We start from the raw sequence: 18,672 nt of genomic DNA on the forward strand, positions 1-18,672 counted from the left end.
GCGGGAAACGGCCGGGAGGAGGCGGGAAACATTCCCGGATTTTCCCCGGCCTCACCTTCTCCGCCGCGGATCCGTCGGCGTCGCGGAGCTGCCGGAACGTCTCCGCCACCAAGGGGCAAATCCAGGATTTATCCGGGATGGAGCTCAGGGATTCCCGGAAAAACTGGGATGGGCAACGGGCGGTTGGGAATTCCGGGAATTCCAGTCGAGAATTCCAGCCGGGAATCCCGAGCCCCCCGCGTCCCCACGGCAAAGCGACGGCGCTTGGAATTCTGCTTTTCCATCCCAAAATCCCATGGAAAAATCCCTTTGGAATTCTGGTTTCCCATCCCAAATTCCCATGGGAAATCCCTTGGGAATTCTGGTTTCCCATCCCAAATTCCCGTGGAATTCTAAGAACCCTTTGGAATTCTGGTTTTCCATCCCCAAATTCCCATGGAAAGCTGCCAACCCTGTGGAATGCCAAATTCCCACCCCAAATTCCCACAGAATTCTCTGGATCCCTTTGGAATTCTGGTTTTCCATCCCGAATTTCCTTTGGAATCCTGGTTTCCCATCCCCAGATCCCTTTGGGAATCCGGAATTCCCAGGAAACGCCGCCCTGGCCCCTTTTCCCTCGGGATCCCGATCCCGGATTTCCCCCAGCTCCGAAGGCTCCTCCCTCCCCAGTTCCATGGGGAAAATTCCCTGGATTTGAGTTCTTCCCGCCCTTTTCCCAACCCCTGATCCCTTTTCCAGAGCCAAAATCCCGGGAAAAGCTTCCCGGAATTCCCGGATCCGCACCTGGAGCAGCTTCTCCTCCCACTCCTGCTGGTCCAGGGACTCCTCGGTGTTCTCTGGGGGAAAATCGGGATTTTGGGAATTCCCAGGGACCCGGGAATGTGGGGAGAATTCCCCAGGGAAAAGGTTTGGAAAAACTGGGAAAAATGCCCGCGTGGGAAAAGTGGGAATTCTGCTGGGTCTGGGATCAGAGGGATTTGGGAGAAGATTCCCGGAGAAAACGGAGTGGGGAGTGGATCCCAGAAATCCCACAAATCCCAAAAATTCCACGGATCCCATCCCATTATCCCACAAATCCCATGGATTCCAAGAATCCCACAAATCCCATAAATCCCATGGCTCCCATCCCCAAAATCCTATAAATCCCACAAGTCCCATTTTCCCTTAGATCCCATCCCATAAATGCCATTAATCCCACAAATCCCATGGATCCCATGGATCCCATGGATCCCATCATCCCATAAATCCCACAAATCCCATCCCAAAAATCCCATCAATCCCATTATCCCATTTTCCCAATGGATCTCAGGCCATAAATCCCATAAATCCCAAAAATCCCATCCCAAAACTCCCATTATCCCCTTCTCCCATGGATCCCATCCCAAAAATCCCATAAACCCATAAATCTAATAAATCCCAGATTCCCATGGATCCCAAAAATCCCAAAAATTGTATAAATCCCATTTTCCCATGGATTTCATCCCACAAATCCCATAAATCCCAAAAATCCCATAAACCCCACCAATCCCACCTTCCCATGGATTTCATCCCACAAATTCCATAAATCCCATAAATCCTCCAAATCCCCCAAATGCCAAAAATCCCATAAATCCCACGAATCCCAGAAAATCCCACAAATCCCATTTTCCCATGGATCTCATCGCACAAATCCCATAAATCCCACAAATCCCCAAAATCCCCAAAATCCCAGAAAATCCCCCAAATCCGGGCGAGCCTCCCCGGAATCCCCATCCCGAATCCTGCCCCGGCCCCGTTCCCGCCCTTCCCTTCCCGGGTTTTTTGGGATGGGGAAATTCCCGGGGTGGGAATTTCGGGGCCCTCTGGGGGTTTCCCGACCTTGCAGGAGCCGCAGGAGTTTGGGAATTTCGGAATTCCAGGATTCCCGCAGCTCCGGCGGGACGAGGCGCAGCTCCCGGAGCAGCTGCAGCGCCGGCGCCCCGCGGCCGCCGCCCGCCCACGGCCGCCACGAGACCGCCTGGAAAAACGGGAATGGGAACGGGAACAACGGGGAAAATGGGAAAAACGGGAACAACGGGGAAAACGGGAAAAACGGGAAAAACGGGAAAAACGGGAATGGGAACAACAGGGAAAACGGGAACAACGCCCGCCCACGGCCACCACGAGACCGCCTGGAAAAACGGGAATGACAACGGGAACAACGGGAACAACGGGAACAACGGGAACAACGGGAACAACGGGGAAAACGGGAACAACGCCCGCCCACGGCCGCCACGAGACCGCCTGGAAAAACGGGAATGACAACGGGAACAACGGGGAAAATGGGAAAAACGGGAACAACGGGAACAACGGGAACAACGGGAACAATGGGAACAACGGGAATGGGAACAACGGGAACAACGGGAATGAGAACGGGAACAACGGGGAAAACGGGAATGGGAACAACGGGAACAACGGGAACAACGGGGAAAACGGGAACAACGGGAACAACGGGAATGGGAACAACAGGGAAAACGGGAACGGGAACAACGGGAATGGGAACAACAGGGAAAACGGGAAAAACGGGAAAAACGGGAATGAGAACGGGAATAAGAACGGGAACGGGGAAAATGGGAACGAGAACGGGAATGAGAACAGGGATGGGAATGAAAACAATGGGGAAAACGGGAATGAGAACGGGAAAAACGGGAACGGGAATGAGAACGGGAACGGAAACGGGAATGAGAACGGGAATGAGAACGGGAAAAACGGGAACGGGAACAACAGGGAAAACGGGAACGAGAACGGGAATGAGAACGGGAATGGGAATGAAAACAACGGGGAAAACAGGAATGAGAACGGGAAAAACGGGAATGAGAATGGGAAAGAGAACGGGAAAAACGGGAACGGGAACGGGAATGAGAACGGGAATGGGAACAACAGGGAAAATGGGAACGGGAACAACAGGAAAAACGGGAATGAGAACGGGAAAACGGGAATGAGAACAGGAAAAACAGGAATGAGAACGGGAATGGAAACGGGAACAAGAACGGGAATGAGAACAATGGGGAAAACGGGAATGGGAACGGGAACGAGAACGGGGAAAATGGGAATGAGAACGGGAATGGGAACAACAAGGAAAACGGGAATGAGAACGGGAACGGAAACGGGAATGAGAACGGGAAAAACGGGAATGAGAACGGAAATGAGAACGGGAATGAAAACAACGGGGAAAACGGGAATGAGAACGGGGAAAACGGGAATGGGAACGGGGAAAACGGGAATGAGAATGGGAATGAAAATGGGAAAAGACGGGAATGAAAATGGGGGGAAAAACAGGAAAAAGGGGAATGAAAACGTGAAAAACGGGGGGAGAAACGGGAAAAACGGGACTGAAAACCACCTGGGAAGGACAGTGGAAAAATGGGGTGAAAAATGGGAGAAACGGGAAAAATGGGAGTGAAAAACAGGAAAAATTGGGAATAATGGGAATGAAAACCGCCTGGGAATAACGGCACCGGAAAAACGGGAATGAAGAACGGGAAAAACGGGAATGACATCAGGAAAAATGGGAATGAGATCGGGAAAAATGGGAATCACATTGGGAAAAACGGGAAAATTTGGAATAATGGAAATGAAAACTGCCTGGGAACAACGGTGGCGGAAAAATGGGGTGAAAAACGGGAATGAGATCGGGAAAAGCGGGAATGAGATCCAGAAAAACGGGAATGATGTTGGGAAAAAAAAGGGAAAATCAGAAATAATGGGAATAAAACCCGCCTGGGAATAATGGCGGGAAAAATGGGGTGAGAAATGGGAAAACCGGGAAAAATGGGAATGAAAACTGCCTGGGAATGACAATGGGAAGAGTGGGAGTGAAAACTGGGAATAACGGGAATGACATCAGAAAAAAATGGGAAAATCAGAAATAACGGGAATAAAACCCACCTGGGAAGGATGGCGGGAAAAACGGGAATGGCATCGGGAAAAACGGGAAAATCAGAAATAATGGGAATAAAACTTGCCTGGGAATAACGGCGGCGGGAAAAAGGGGAAAAATGGGAATGAAAATGGGAATAACGGGAATGAAAACTGCCTGGGAATAACAACAGGAAAAACGGGAATAATGGGAAAAATGGGAATGAAAGCTGCCTGCGAAATGGGAAAATTCCCACAAAAATTCCCCCAAAATTCCGGAAAATTAAAAAGAACTCCCTGTAAAATTCCTATAAAATCCCCAGGAAATTCCTGGAAAATTTCCATAAAATTCTGGGAAAATTACCAAGAAACTCCCATAAAATCCCAGGAAAATCCCTGGAAAATTCCCAGAAAATTGCCATGAAATTCCCATAAAACTCATGATAATTCCCAGAAAAATCCCACCAAAATTCCTGAAAAATCTCTTAAAATCCCCAGAAATTCCTGTAAAATTCCCAGAAATGTTCCTGAAAATTCCCACCAAAATTCCTGAAAATTAAAAAAAAAAATCCTGTAAAATTTCAATTAAATTGATGGAAAGTTTCCAGAAAATTCTCATAAAAATTCCCAGGAAATTCCTGAAAAATTCCTATAAAATTCCCATAAAATTCTGGGGAAATTCTCAGGAAATTCCCGTAAAATTTCCATTAAAAATTCCCATAAAAATTCCCCAAATCTCACCAGGAGCCTCACGGTCAGGGCTTGCGGGGAAGGCAGATTTTCTGGGAAAAGAAGAAAAACAGGAAAAAAATTCAATCCCGGGATATTCCCAACCCCATTCCCGAGTTCCCGAGGATTCCCCGGGATTTCCCAGGGATTTCCCAAACTGTTCCTGGGGATTTCCAGAACTTTTCCCAGGATTTCCTGAGCTTTTCCCAAGCTTTTCCCAGGATTTCCTGGAGATTTCCCAAGCTTTTTCCAGGATTTCTCATTGATTTCCCGGGGATTCCCCAGGGATTTCCTGAGCTTTCCTCGAGCTTTTCCCAAGTTTTCCCAGGGTTTCCTGAGCTTTTCCCAAACTTTTCCCAAACTTTCCCTGAGCTTTTCCCAAGCTTTTCCTGGGGATTCCTAGAACTTTTCCCGAGCTTTTCCCAAGCTTTTCCCAGGGATTTCCCGGGGATTCCCCGAGCTTTCCCCGAGCTTTTCCCAGGGATTCCCCGAGCTTTTCCTGAGCCTGTCCCGAGCCTGTCCCGAGATTCCCGAGCCGTTTCCCGGGATTCCCGAGCCTGTCCCGGGATTCCCGAGCCTGTCCCGGGATTCCCGAGCCTCTCCCGGGATTCCCGAGCCTGTCCCGGGATTCCCGAGCCTTTCCCGGGATTCCTGAGCCTTTCCCGGGATTCCCGAGCATTTCCCGGGATTCCCGAGCCTGTCCCGGGATTCCCGAGCCTTTCCCGGGATTCCCGAGCCTGTCCCGGGATTCCCGAGCCTGTCCCGGGATTCCCGAGCCTGTCCCGAGCCTTTCCCGGGATTCCCGAGCCTGTCCCGGGATTCCCGAGCCTGTCCCGGGATTCCTGAGCCTGTCCCGCATTTCCCGGGATTCCCGAGCCGTTTCCCGGGATTCCCGAGCCTTTCCCGGGATTCCCGAGCCTGTCCCGGGATTCCTGAGCCTGTCCCGCATTTCCCGGGATTCCCGAGCCGTTTCCCGGGATTCCCGAGCCTGTCCCGGGATTCCCGAGCCTGTCCCGGGATTCCCGAGCCTGTCCCGGGATTCCCGAGCGTTTCCCGGGATTCCCGAGCCGTTTCCCGGGATTCCCGCTCCGTACCGTGCTCCCGGGGGCCGTGCCGGGCCAGGCGGGTCAGGCTGCGGCACAGCGGCGCCAGCGCCGGCGCCAGGAGCGGCCGCAGCAGCAGCGGCAGCAGGAACCGCCACAGCACCTGGAACGGGAAAACAACCGGGAATAACCGGGAATAACCGGGAATAACCGGGAAATATAACCGGGAATAACTGGGAATAACCCGGGAATAACGGGGGAACCGCCACAGCACCTGGGAACGGGAACACCGGGAATAACTGGGAAATATAATCGGGAATAACCGGGAATAACTGGGAAATAACCCGGAAATAATGGGGGAATATAACCGGGAATAACCGGGAATAACGGGGGAACCGCCACAGCACCTGGGAACGGGAACACCGGGAATGACCACCCGGGAATAACCCGGAAATAACCGGGAATAACCGGGAATAACAACCCGGGAATAACCGGGAATAACCGGGAATAACAACCCGGAAATAACCGGGAATAACCGGGAATAACAACCCGGGAATAATGGGGGAATAATGGGGGAACCGCCACAGCACCTGGGCGGGGAAATGGAAATATAACCCGGGAAAAACGAGGAAATACCCCGGGAATAAACGGAAAATAACCGGGAGATAGATAACCCGGAAATAATGGGGAATAATGGGGAATAATGGGGAATAATGGGGGAATAATGGGGAATAATGGGGAATAACCCGGGAATAATGGGGAATAACCCGGGAATAATGGGGAATAATGGGGAATAATGGGGAAATAACCCGGGAATAATGGGGAATAACCCGGGAATAATGGGGAAATAACCCGGGAATAATGGGGAATAATGGGGAAATAACCCGGGAATAATGGGGAAATAACCCGGGAATAATGGGGAATAATGGGGAATAATGGGGAAATAACCCGGGAATAATGGGGAATAACCCGGGAATAATGGGGAAATAACCCGGGAATAATGGGGAATAATGGGGAAATAACCCGGGAATAATGGGGAATAACCCGGGAATAATGGGGAAATAACCCAGGAATAATGGGGAATAACCCGGGAATAATGGGGAATAACCCGGGAATAATGGGGAAATAACCCGGGAATAATGGGGAATAATGGGGAAATAACCCGGGAATAATGGGGAATAACCCGGGAATAATGGGGAATAATGGGGAATAATGGGGAAATAACCCGGGAATAATGGGGAATAACCCGGGAATAATGGGGAAATAACCCAGGAATAATGGGGAATAACCCGGGAATAATGGGGAAATAACCCGGGAATAATGGGGAATAATGGGGGAACGGCCTCAGCACCTGGGCAGGGAAAATAAAAATATAACCGGGGAATAAATGGGAAATCACCCGGAAATAACCAGGAAATAATGGGGAAATAAAGGGGGGAAAATGGGGGAAAAATAGGGGAGAAAAAGGGGGAAATATGGCGGAAAAAAGGGGGGAATATGATGGAAAAAAGGGGGGAATATGGGGGAAAAAAGGGGAAAAATGGGGAAATAAAGGGGAAAATAATGGGGAAAAAAATAGGGGAAAATGGGGAAAATAATGGGGAAAAAATAGGGGAAAATAATGGGGAAAATAATGGGGAAAAAATAGAGGAAAATGGGGAAAATAATGGGGAAATAATGGGGGAAAAATAGGGGAGAGTTTTGGGATTGGGAATTTTGGGATGAAATCCCTCGGGATTGGGAATTTTGGGATTTTTCCTGTCGGGAATTCCCGGAATTTGTATTTTTTGGGAATTTTGGGACTCTCACGTGGCCGAGGCGGGGCACGGTGCTGCTGAGCAGGAGCAGGAAACCCTCGGGATTGGGAATTTTGGGATAAAATCCCTCAGGATTGGGAATTTTGGGATAAAATCCCTCGGGATTGGGAATTTTGGGATTTTTCCTGTCGGGAATTCCCGGAATTTGTATTTTTTGGGAATTTTGGGACTCTCACGTGGCCGAGGCGGGGCACGGTGCTGCTGAGCAGGAGCAAGGTGCTGACGCCGGCGCTCCGGACGTCGGCGCTCGTCGGATCCTCGGGATTTTCCTCCGGAATTCCGGGGGGCTGGGGAAAAACAGGGAGGAATTCCCAAAAAAAATGTGAGGGTTTGGGGAAAAAGGGGGAAAAAAGGGGGAAAAAACGGGGAAAAAAGGGAAAAACAGGGAGAAAAAGGAGGAAAGGAGAGAGGGATGTGGAAAAATGGGAAATATGGGGGGAAATGAGAGGAAAATGGGAAAAAGGATGGAAAATTTGGGAAAAGTTGGGGAAAAAAGATGGGAAAAATTGGGAAAGGATTTGGAAAAATTGGGTAAGTTTGGGAAAAGGGTGGGAAAAGTTGGGGGAAATGGGGAAAATGGAGAAAAGGATGGGAAAAGTTGGGAGAAGATGGGAAAAAATGGGGAAAATGGGGGAAATGGGGAAAATGGGGAAAAGGTTGGGAAAAGTTGGGAAAAGCATGGGAAAAGTTGGGAAAAGGTTGGGAAAAAAGTGGGAAAAGTTAGGAAAAGAATGAGAAAAGTTTGGGAAAAATTGGGAAGAGGTTGGGAAATGGTTGGGAAAACTTGGAAAAATATTGGGGAAAAATGGTGAAAAAATGGGGAAAAGGTTGGGAAAACTTGGGAAAAGGATGGGAAAAGTTGGGAAAAGTAAAGGAAAAAAGTGGGAAAAGTTGGGAAAAGAATGAGAAAAGGTTGGGAAATGGTTGGGAAAACTTGGGAAAGTATTGGGAAAAAATGGGGAAAAAATGGGGAAAAGGTTGAGAAAACCTGGGAAAGGGATGGCAAAAGTTGGGAACAGGATGGGAAAAAAATGAGAAAAGTTTGGGAAAAGGTTGGGAAAAGGTTGGGAAAATTTGGGAAAAGGGTGCGAGAAGTCGGGAAAAAAATTGGGAAATGGTTGTGAAAACTTGGGAAAATAATTGGGAAAAAATGGGGAAAATGGAGAAAAAGGTTGGGAAAAGTTGGGAAAAGGATGGGAAAAGGGTGGGAAAAGTTGGGAAAAGTTGGGAAAAGGGTGGGAAAAGTTGGGAAGAGCTGGGAAATGTGGGAATTGTCACCCCGTCGGCGGGCAGGGCGCACTGCTGCACCAGGAATTCCAGCAGCGCCTCCGCCCCCGGCTGCTCCAGGAAACCGTGGTGGGCCAGGGCCGAGATCAGCTGCACCAGAGCCAGCTTCACCTGGGAAAACGGGAAAATCGGGAAAATCGGGAATTCTGGCGGAGAAACGGGGAAAAAATGGGGAAAATATGGGGAAAATATGGGGGAAAATGGGAATTGGGACTCAGGAGCAGGGAGCAGCTGCACCAGAGCCAGCTGCACCTGGAAAAACGGGAAAATCGGGAAAACCGGGAATTCTGGCGGAGAAACGGGGAAAAAATGGGGAGAAACGGGGAAAAATGGGGAAAAATGGGGAAAAATGGGGAAAATGTGGGGGAAAATATGGGGGAAAATGGGACATTGGGAGTCAGGAGCAGAGATCAGCTGCACCAGAGCCAGCTTCAACTGGGAAAAACGGGAAAATCGGGAAAATCGGGAATTCTGGCGGAGAAACGGGGAAAAAATGGGGAGAAATGGGGAAATAATGGGGAAAAACGGGGGAAAAATGGGAATTGGGAGTCAGGAGCAGAGATCAGCTGCACCAGAGCCAGATTCACCTGGGAAAAACGGGAAAATCGGGAAAATCAGGAATTCTGGGGGAGAAATGGCGGGAAAATGGGGAGAAACGGGAAAAAATGGGGAAAAATGGGGAAAATGTGGGGAAAAAATGGGGAAAATGTGGGGAAAATGGGAATTGGGAGTCAGGAGCAGAGATCAGCTGCACCAGAGCCAGCTTCACCTGGGAAAAACGGGAAAATCGGGAAAATCGGGAATTCTGGCGGAGAAACGGGGGAAAAATGGGGAGAAACGGGGAAATAATGGGGAAAAATTGGGAAAAAATGGGGAGAAATGGGGAAAAAATGGGGAAAATGTGGGGAAAATGGGAATTGGGAGTCAGGAGCAGGGAGCAGCTGCACCAGGGCCTACTCCATCTGGGGAAAAAAACGGGAAAAATGGGAAAATCAGGAATTCTGGGGGAGAAACTGTGGGAAAATGGGGAGAAACGGGGGAAAATGGAAGAAAATGGTGAAAAAATGGGGAAAAACTGTGGAAAAATGGTGAAAATGTGGGGGAAAATGGGGGCAAAAAAAAGGAGAAAATTGGGAAAAAGAGAGGGAGAAACAGGAAAAAATTGGAAAAATGGGAGGAAATGGGAAATAGGGAAATGGGGAAAAAAAGTGTGGAGAAATGGTGAAAAAATGGGGAAAATGTGCAGGAAAATGGGGAAAATTGGGGGGAAAATGGGGGAAAATGGGGGGAAATGGGGAAAAAATGGGGAAAACCAGAAAAAAGGGGGAATAAATGGGGGAAAATGGAGAAAAAAATGTGGGAAAAATCGGGGAAATAGGGAAAAAAAAGGAAAACCTGAAATTCCTGGAAAAACTGGGAATTTTAGGGGAAAAATAGGGAGAAAATGGGGAGAAAAAAGGGATTACAGCCCCCGTGGCGCCCCCTAGGGGTGGGGAAGGGCAGCGGGGTTTGGGATTTTTGGGAATTCTGGGATTTTTTGGGAATTTCGGGATTTTCTGGGAATTTTGGGAATTTTCCGGGAATTTTGGGAATACCTTGTTGCTCTCGTCCTGCAGAGGGACTTTCAGGGCAGAGAGGATGGAATCTTTCTGCATTTCCATCTGGGAAGCTGCAAAAAAACGGGAATTTGGGATGGGAAAAATCCCCCCAAAAATAAACAAAGAATTCCACAAAAAAATCCCAAAATATCCCCCAAAAATCCCCAAATAATCCCAGAAAATCCCCATGAAATTCCCAATAAAATTCCCATAAAATCCCCATGAAATCCCCAAATAATCCCAGAAAATCCCCATGAAATTCTCAATAAATCCCCAAACAATTCCTTAATAAATCCCAAAAAATCCCATAAAATCCCCATGAAATTCCCAATAAATCCCAGAAAATCTCCCAATAAATCCCATTAAAAAAAATCCCAATAAATCCCCAATAAACCCCATTAAAAATCCCAGAAAATCCCCCATTAAAACCCCAATAAATCCCCAAAAAAACCCCATTAAACCTGCACTGAAACCCCAATAAATCCCCAATGAACCCCATTAAAAAATCCCATAAAATCCCCAATAAATCCCATTAAAAAATCCCACTAAATCCACAATAAACCCCATTAAAACTCCAATAAATCCCCAAAGAACCCCATTAAAAAAAATCCCGTAAAATCTCTAAATAAATCCCCAATAAACCCCATTAAAACTGTCATTAAATCTCCAATAAATCCCCAATAAACCCCATTAAAAACCTCATTAAATCTCCAATAAATCCCCCAAAAATCCCATAAAAATTCCCCCAATAACCCCCAATAACCTCAAAAAAATCCCCAATAAATCCCATAAAAAACCCAATAAATCCCCAATAAATCCCATAAAAATTCCCCAATAAATCCCCAATAAATCCCCAATACATCTCCTAAAAAACAAAAAAACCCCAATAGATCCCAAATAAATCCCATAAAAAACCCAATAAATCTCCAATAAATCCCAAAAAAATCTCATAAAAAAGCCCAAATAACTCCCAATAGATCCCAAATAAATCCCATCAAAAACCCCAATAACCCCCAATAAATCCCCTAAAAAAGACCCCAAAAACCCCATTAAAAACACATTAAACCCCATTAACCCCATTAACCCCATTAAAACCCCAATTAAACCCATTAACCCCATTAAACCCCATTAAACCCCAATTAACCCCATTAAAAACCCCATTAAAAACCCCATTAAAAACCCCATTAAAACCCCAATTAACCCCATTAAACCCCATTAAAACCCCAATTAACCCCATTGACCCCATTAAACCCCATTAAAACCCCAATTAAACCCATTAAACCCCAATTAACCCCATTAAATCCCCATTAAACCCCATTAAACCCCATTAAAACCCCAATTAACCCCATTAAACCCCATTAAACCCCAATTAACCCCATTGACCCCATTAAAAACCCCATTAAAAACCCCATTAAAAACCCCATTAAACCCCATTAAAACCCCATTGACCCCATTAAACCCCATTAAACCCCAATTAACCCCATTAAACCCCAATTAACCCCCGTTAAAACCCCATTAAAACCCCAATAACCCAAATTAACCCAATTAAAGCCCCAATTAACCCCATTAAACCCCCATTAAACCCCATTAAAGCCCCAATTAACCCAATTAACCCCATTAAAAACCCCATTAAACCCCATTAAAACCCCAATAACCCCAATTAACCCCATTAAACCCCAATTAACCCCATCAAACCCCAATTAACCCCATTAAAGACCCCAATTAACCCCATCAAACCCCAATTAACCCCATTAAAGACCCCAATTAACGCCATTAAACCCAAATTAACCCCATTAAAGACCCCAATTAACCCCATCAAACCCCAATTAACCCCATCAAACCCCAATTAACCCCATTAAAGACCCCAATTAACCCCATTAAACCCCATTAAAGACCCCATTAAACCCCATTAACCCCATTAAACCCCATCAAACCCCATCAAACCCCAATTAACCCCATTAAAGACCCCAATTAACCCAATTAAACCCCATCAAACCCCAATTAACCCCATTAAAGACCCCAATTAACCCCATCAAACCCCAATTAACCCCATCAAACCCCAATTAACCCCATTAAACCCCATTAAAACCCCCATTAAACCCCATTAACCCCATTAAAGACCCCAATTAACCCCATCAAACCCCATTAAAGCCCCAATTAACCCCATTAAACCCCCATTAAACCCCATTAAACCCCATCAAACCCCAATTAACCCCATCAAACCCCCATTAAACCCCATTAAACCCCAATTAACCCCATTAAAGACCCCATTAAACCCCCATTAACCCCATTAAACCCCATCAAACCCCAATTAACCCCAATTAACACCCCCATCAAACCCCATCAAACCCCAATTAACCCCATCAAACCCCAATTAACCCCATCAAACCCCCATTAATCCCATTAAAGACCCCAATTAACCCCATTAACCCCATTAAAACCCCCATCAAACCCCAATTAACCCAATTAACCCCAATTAATTAACCCCCTCAGCCCCATTAACTCACGGGCGCTGTTGAGCAGGTGGCGCAGCAGGCGCAGCGCCCCCTGGCGGAGCCGCTCGGAGCCGCCGTGCAGGCGCGGCAGCAGCCAGGCCAGGAGCCGCGCGGGGAACGGCAGCGCTGGGGCGAAAATGGGCAAAAAACGGGAATTTCGGGCAAATTCGCGAGCTTCAGGAGACATTCGGGGCATCCGGGGCAAAAGCAGCGAGTCTGGGGCAAAATCTGCCAAATTCTGGGGCAAATGGACACGATTTGGGGGAAAAAAGAGGGATTTTTCGGGGGAAATACGTGAAGTTTTGAGGGAAAAGAACGGAATTTTAGGGCAAAAAAATCAAGGAATTTTGGGGAGAAATCAGGGAATTCGGGGCATTTGGGGGAAAAGCAGAGGATTTTGGGGGAAATCTGTGAAATTCTGGGGGAAATGTACACGATTTGGGGGAAAAAAGAGGGATTTTTCGGGGGAAATACGTGAAGTTTTGAGGGAAAAGAATGGAATTTTAGGGCAAAAAAATCAGGGAATTTTGGGGAGGAATCGGGGAGTTTGGGGAAATCTGGGAATTTGGGGTGAAAATCCGGGAATTTTGGGACTCAGTTGCGGGGTTTTGGGGAGAATTTGTGGAATTTTGGGGAGGAATAATCAGAGAATTTTGGGAGCAGGATCCGCGCGGGGAACGGCACCGCTGGAACCCGAAAATGGGGAAAAAACGGGAAATTCGGGAAAATTCGGGAGGTTTAGGAGACATTCGGGGCATTTCGGGCAAAAGCAGCGAGTCTGGGGCAAAATCTGCGAAATTCTGGGGCAAATGGACACGATTTGGGGGAAAAAAGAGGGATTTTTCGGGGCAAATACGTGAAGTTTTGAGGGAAAAGAATGGAATTTTAGGGCAAAAAAATCAGGGAATTTTGGGGAGGAATCAGGGAGTTTGGGGAAATCTGGGAATTTGGGGTGAAAATCCGGGAATTTTGGGACTCAGTTGCGGGGTTTTGGGGAGAATTTGTGGAATTCTGGGGAGGAATAAGCAGAGAATTTTGGGAGCAGGAGCTGCACAGGGAATGGCACCGCTGGAACCCGAAAATGGGCAAAAAACGGGAAATTCGGGAAAATTCGGGAGCTTCAGGGGAATTCGGGGCATTTGGGGGAAAAGCAGAGGATTTTGGGGGAAATCTGCAAAATTTTGGGGAAAAGATACAGGATTTGGGGGAAAAAAGAGGGATTTTTCGGGGGAAATATGTGAATTTTTGAGGGAAAAGAATGGAATTTTAGGGCAAAAAAATCAAGGAATTCTGGGGAGGAATCAGGGAGTTTGGGGAAATCTGGGAATTTGGGGTGAAAATCCGGGAATTTTGGGACTCAGTTGCGGGGTTTTGGGGAGAATTTGTGGAATTTTGGGGAGGAATAATCAGAGAATTTTGGGAGCAGGAGCTGCACAGGGAATGGTACCGCTGGAACCCGGAAATGGGGAAAAAACGGGAATTTCGGGAAAATTCGGGAGGTTTAGGAGAAATTCGGGGCATTTTGGGGAAAAGCAGGAAGTTTTGGGGAAAAAATACAGCATCTGGGGAAAAACCAGGGAATTTGGGGGGAAATGTGAATTTTTAAGGGGAAAATAATGGAAATTTTTCCATTGTTTTGGGAAAAATCAGGATTTTTTTGGGTGAAAATACGGGAATTTTGGGGAGAAATGATGGGACTTGGGGTGAAAATCAGGGAATTTTTGGGAGAAATTGGGGAATTTTGGGTGTTGGAGCTGCGCTGGGAACGGAGCAGCTGGAACGGAAAATCGGGAAAAAATTGGGAATGTCAGGAAAAAAATTGGGAATTTCGGGGAAAAACAGGAGGTTTAGGGGGAATTTGGGGGATTTTGGGGAAAATCGGAGGGTTTTGGGGAAAATCGGTGAAATTTTGGGGAAAATATACAGGATTTTGGGGAAAAATCAGGGAATTTTGGGGGGAAATATGTGAAATTTTACGGGGAAATAATGGAATTTTTGGGGGAAATCAGGGGATTTTTGGGGAAAATCTGGGGATTTGGGGGGGAAATCTGGGGATTTGGGGAATGTTGGAATTTTGGGGATTTGGGGAATGTCGGGAATGTCGGGAATGTCGGGAATGTCGGGAATGTCGGGAATGTCGGGAATTTTGGGATGCTCACCCAGGACGGAGAAGCAGCGCAGCAGCTCCGCCTGGTTCCGGCTGCTCGAGGGGACCTTGGGATCGGCCGGAGCCACCAGCTGGGAAAAAGATGGAAAAATCCTGGAAAATCCCGGGAAAATCCCGGGAAAATCCTGGGAAAATCAGGGGAATATCCTGGGAAAATCCTGAGAAAAATCACGGGAATATCCTGGGAAAATCACGGGAAAATCCTGGGAAAATCCCGGGAAAATCCCGGGAAAATCACGGGAAAATCACGGAAAAATCCTGGGAAAATCACGGGAAAATCCTGGGAAAATCCCGGAAAAATCCTGGAAAATCCCGGGAAAATCCCGGAAAAATCATGGAAAAATCCTGGGAAAATCAGGGGAATATCCTGGGAAAATCCTGAGAAAATCAGGGGAATATCCTGGTAAACTACTGGGGAAATCACCAAAAAATCCTGGAAAAATTCCAGAAAAATCCCAGAAAAAAAGGCATGAAAACATCCTGGAAAAATCTGGGAAAATTCTGGAAAAGACCTTGGAAAAATCCAGGAAAAATCTGGGAATTTTCTGGGAAAATCCCAGAAAAATTGCAGAAGAATTCTGGAAAATTTCAAGAAGAGTCCCAAAACAATCTGGGGAAAATGCTGAAAATTTCCAGGAAAAATTCAGGACACAATCCAGGACAATTCCAGGGAAAAATGTAGGAAGTATCCTGGAAAAATCCTGGAAAAATCCCAGAAAAATGTTGAAAATTTCCTGGAAAATTCATTTTAAAATCCAGGAAAAATCTGGGAAAAATCCGGGAAAAAATCCAGGAAAAGTCTGGGAATTTCCGGGAAAAATCCCAGAAAAATCCCAGAAATTTTCAAGAAAAATCTCAGAAAAATCTGGGGAAAATCCTGAAAATAATCGGGAAATATCCAGGAAAAAAATCTGGGAATTTCCTGGAAACAATCCAGGAAAAATCTGGGAATTTCCTGGAAACAATCCAGGAAAAAATCCGGGAATTTCCTGGAAAAATCCCAGTAAAATCCTTTAAAAATCCTGAAAAAATTCGGGAAAAATCCAGGAAAAACCTGGGAATTTCCTGGAATAAACTGGGAATATCCTGGAAACAATCCAGGAAAAAATCTGGGAATTTCCTGGAAAAAATCCCCGAAAAATTCCGGAAAAATCCCAGAAAAATCCTGGAAATTTTCAAGCAAAATCCCAGAGAAATCCTTTAGAAATCCTGAAGGCGTCGAGGGGAACTCCGGGATAAGTGCGGAAGGATTCCGGGCGCATTCCCGGGGTTTGGGCTCGGGAATTCCGGGAGTCGGGAATTCCGGGCGGGAATTGCGGAGTCGGGAATTCTGGGGGTTGGGAATTGCGGGAGTCGGGAATTGTGGGAGTGGGAATTCCGGGAGTGGGAATTGCGGGAGTTGGGAATTCTGGGGGTTGGGAATTCCAGGAGTTGGGAATTCCGGGAGTCGGGAATTGTGGGAGTCGGGAATTGCGGAGTCGGGAATTGCGGGAGTTGGGAATTGCGGGAGTTGGGAATTCCGGGAGTCGGGAATTGCGGAGTCGGGAATTCCGGGGGTCGGGAATTCTGGGGGTTGGGAATTGCGGTAGTCGGGAATTGCGGGAGTCGGGAATTGCGGGGTCGGGAATTGCGGGGTCGGGAATTGTGGGGTCGGAATTCCGGGAGTTGGGAATTCCGGGAGTCGGGAATTGTGGGAGTCGGGAATTGCGGGGTCGGGAATTCTGGGAGTTGGGAATTCCGGGGGTCGGGAATTCCAAGAGTTGGGAATTGCAGGAGTCGGGAATTCTGACCTGGGCCAGCAGCGCCGCCAGGAGCGGCTCCAGCTGCGCCTCGAGCGCGCGGCCGCCCCGCGCCGCCGCCAGCAGCTGGCACAGGCTCTGCAACCGGGAAACGGGGAGAAATGCCGGAAAAACAACAGAATTCCGGGAAAAACGGGGGCAGAAATTGGGGAGAAATGGGGGGGGAATGGGGGGGAATTGGGGGAAATGGGGGGAAATAGGGGGGAAATTGGGGGGGATTGGGGGGGATTGGGGGAAATTGGGGAGAAATTGGGGAGAAATTGGGGAAAACTAGGGGAGAAATTGGGGGAAAAATTGGGGGGAAATTGGGGGGAAAGTTGGGGGAAATTGGGGAAAAATTGGGGGGAAAGTTGGGGGAAATTGGGGAAAAATTGGGGGGAAAGTTGGGGGAAATTGGGGAAAAACTGGGGGGGAAATTGGGGAGAAATGGGGGGGGAAATGGGGGAGAAATGGGGGAGGAATGGGGGAAAATTGGGGAGATATTGGGGGGAAATTGGGGAGAAATTGGGGGAGAAATTGGGGAGAAATTGGGGTAGAAATTGGGGGAAAATGGGGGGAAATTGGGAAGAAATTGGGGAAAAATAGGGGAAAACTAGGGGAGAAATTGGAGGGGAATGGGGGGGAATTGGGGAGAAATTGGGGGAAAATTGGGGGAAAATTGGGGGAAAATTGGGGAAAAATAGGGGGGAAATTGGGGAGAAACTGGGGGGAAATTGGGGGGAAATCGGGGAGAAATTGGGGAAAAATTGGGGAGAAATTGGGGAAATTGGGGAGAAATTGGGGGGAAATTGGAAAAAATAGGGGGAAAATTTGGGGAAAAGTAGGGGAAAATTTTGGGGAAAAATAGGGGAGAAATTTGGGGGAAAATTGGGGGGAAATTGGGGAGAAGTTGAGGGGAAAATTGGGGAAAAATTGGGGAGAAATTGGGGGAAAAATTGGGGAAAATTCAGGAAAAATTGGGGAGAAATTGAGGGAAAAATTGGGAAAAATAGGGGAAAAAATTTGGGGAAAAATAGGTGAGAAATTTGGGGAAAAATAAGGGGGAAATTGGGGAGAAATTGGGGAAAGATTGGGTGGAAATTGGGGAGAAATTGGGGGGAAAATTGGGAAAAAATTGGGGAGAATTTGGGGGAAAACTGGGGGAAATTTGGGGGGAAATTACTGGGAAATTTGGAGGGAAATTGGGGGGAAATTGGAGAAAATTTGGGAAAAACTGGGAAAAAATTGGGGGGAAATTGGGGAGAAACTTGGGGAAAATTGAGGGAACTCGGGTGGGAATTCAGGGAAAATTGGGGGAAAATTTGGGAAAATTGGGGAGAAGTCCAGGGAAAATTGGGGAGAAGTTCAGGAAAAACTGGGAGGAAATTTGGCTGAAATTGAGGGAAATTGGGTGGGAATTCAGGGAAAACTGGGGGGAAATTTGGCGGAAATTGAGGGAAATTGGGTGGAAATTCAGGGAAAACAGGGGGGGGAAATTTGGGAAAATTCAGGAGAAGTTCAGGGAAAACTGGGGGGAAATTGGTGGGAAATGCTGGGAAAATTCAGGAAAAATTCGGGGGAAATCGGGGAGAAAATCTCCTGGAAAATCGGGAAATGCGGATGTGGGTCACCTTGGAGACGGGGAAGGGCTCCGGGTGTTTGCGGTAGAGGCCGAGGACGGCCGGGACGAGTTTCGGGAGCTGCTCCTGGAGCTGCCGGCCCGGGATCAGGGAGCTCATGGAGCCCAGCGCCTCCAGCGCCGCCAGCCGCACCTGGGAACGGGAAAATCCCGGAATTCCAGAGGGAAATCCCGGAATTCCAGCAGGAAAATACAGAAAACAGCAGGAAAATCCCAAATTCCAGTGGGTAAATACTGAACAGG

At 47.5% G+C, this 18,672-nt stretch overlaps 1 protein-coding gene across 5 annotated transcripts in view; it reads right to left on the minus strand.

Moving 5' to 3' along the window:
• Positions 1-18,672, minus strand: part of MROH1 (maestro heat like repeat family member 1) — a 77,231-nt gene that overhangs the window by 43,422 nt on the left and 15,137 nt on the right. For 4 of the 5 annotated variants that reach the window (XM_085572749.1, XM_085572747.1, XM_085572746.1 and 1 more), the window contains 12 exons: positions 18,422-18,562; positions 16,803-16,889; positions 15,005-15,083; positions 12,858-12,971; positions 10,348-10,421; positions 8,744-8,863; positions 7,642-7,752; positions 5,700-5,811; positions 4,618-4,658; positions 1,858-1,996; positions 784-836; positions 56-163 (listed from right to left, as the gene is read on the minus strand). In XM_085572749.1, coding sequence (XP_085428875.1) covers positions 56-163; positions 784-836; positions 1,858-1,996; positions 4,618-4,658; positions 5,700-5,811; positions 7,642-7,752; positions 8,744-8,863; positions 10,348-10,421; positions 12,858-12,971; positions 15,005-15,083; positions 16,803-16,889; positions 18,422-18,562 — 1,179 coding nt within the window. Of the gene's footprint in view, positions 1-55; positions 164-783; positions 837-1,857; positions 1,997-4,617; positions 4,659-5,699; positions 5,812-7,641; positions 7,753-8,743; positions 8,864-10,347; positions 10,422-12,857; positions 13,084-15,004; positions 16,764-16,802; positions 16,890-18,421; positions 18,563-18,672 lie in introns of those variants that run through there. The other variant, XM_085572751.1, reaches the window with a different exon arrangement.

This window comes from Lonchura striata, chromosome 2, assembly GCF_050655825.1.
Source record: "Lonchura striata isolate lonStrDom1 chromosome 2, ASM5065582v1, whole genome shotgun sequence".
Classification (NCBI taxonomy): Eukaryota; Metazoa; Chordata; class Aves; order Passeriformes; family Estrildidae; genus Lonchura; species Lonchura striata.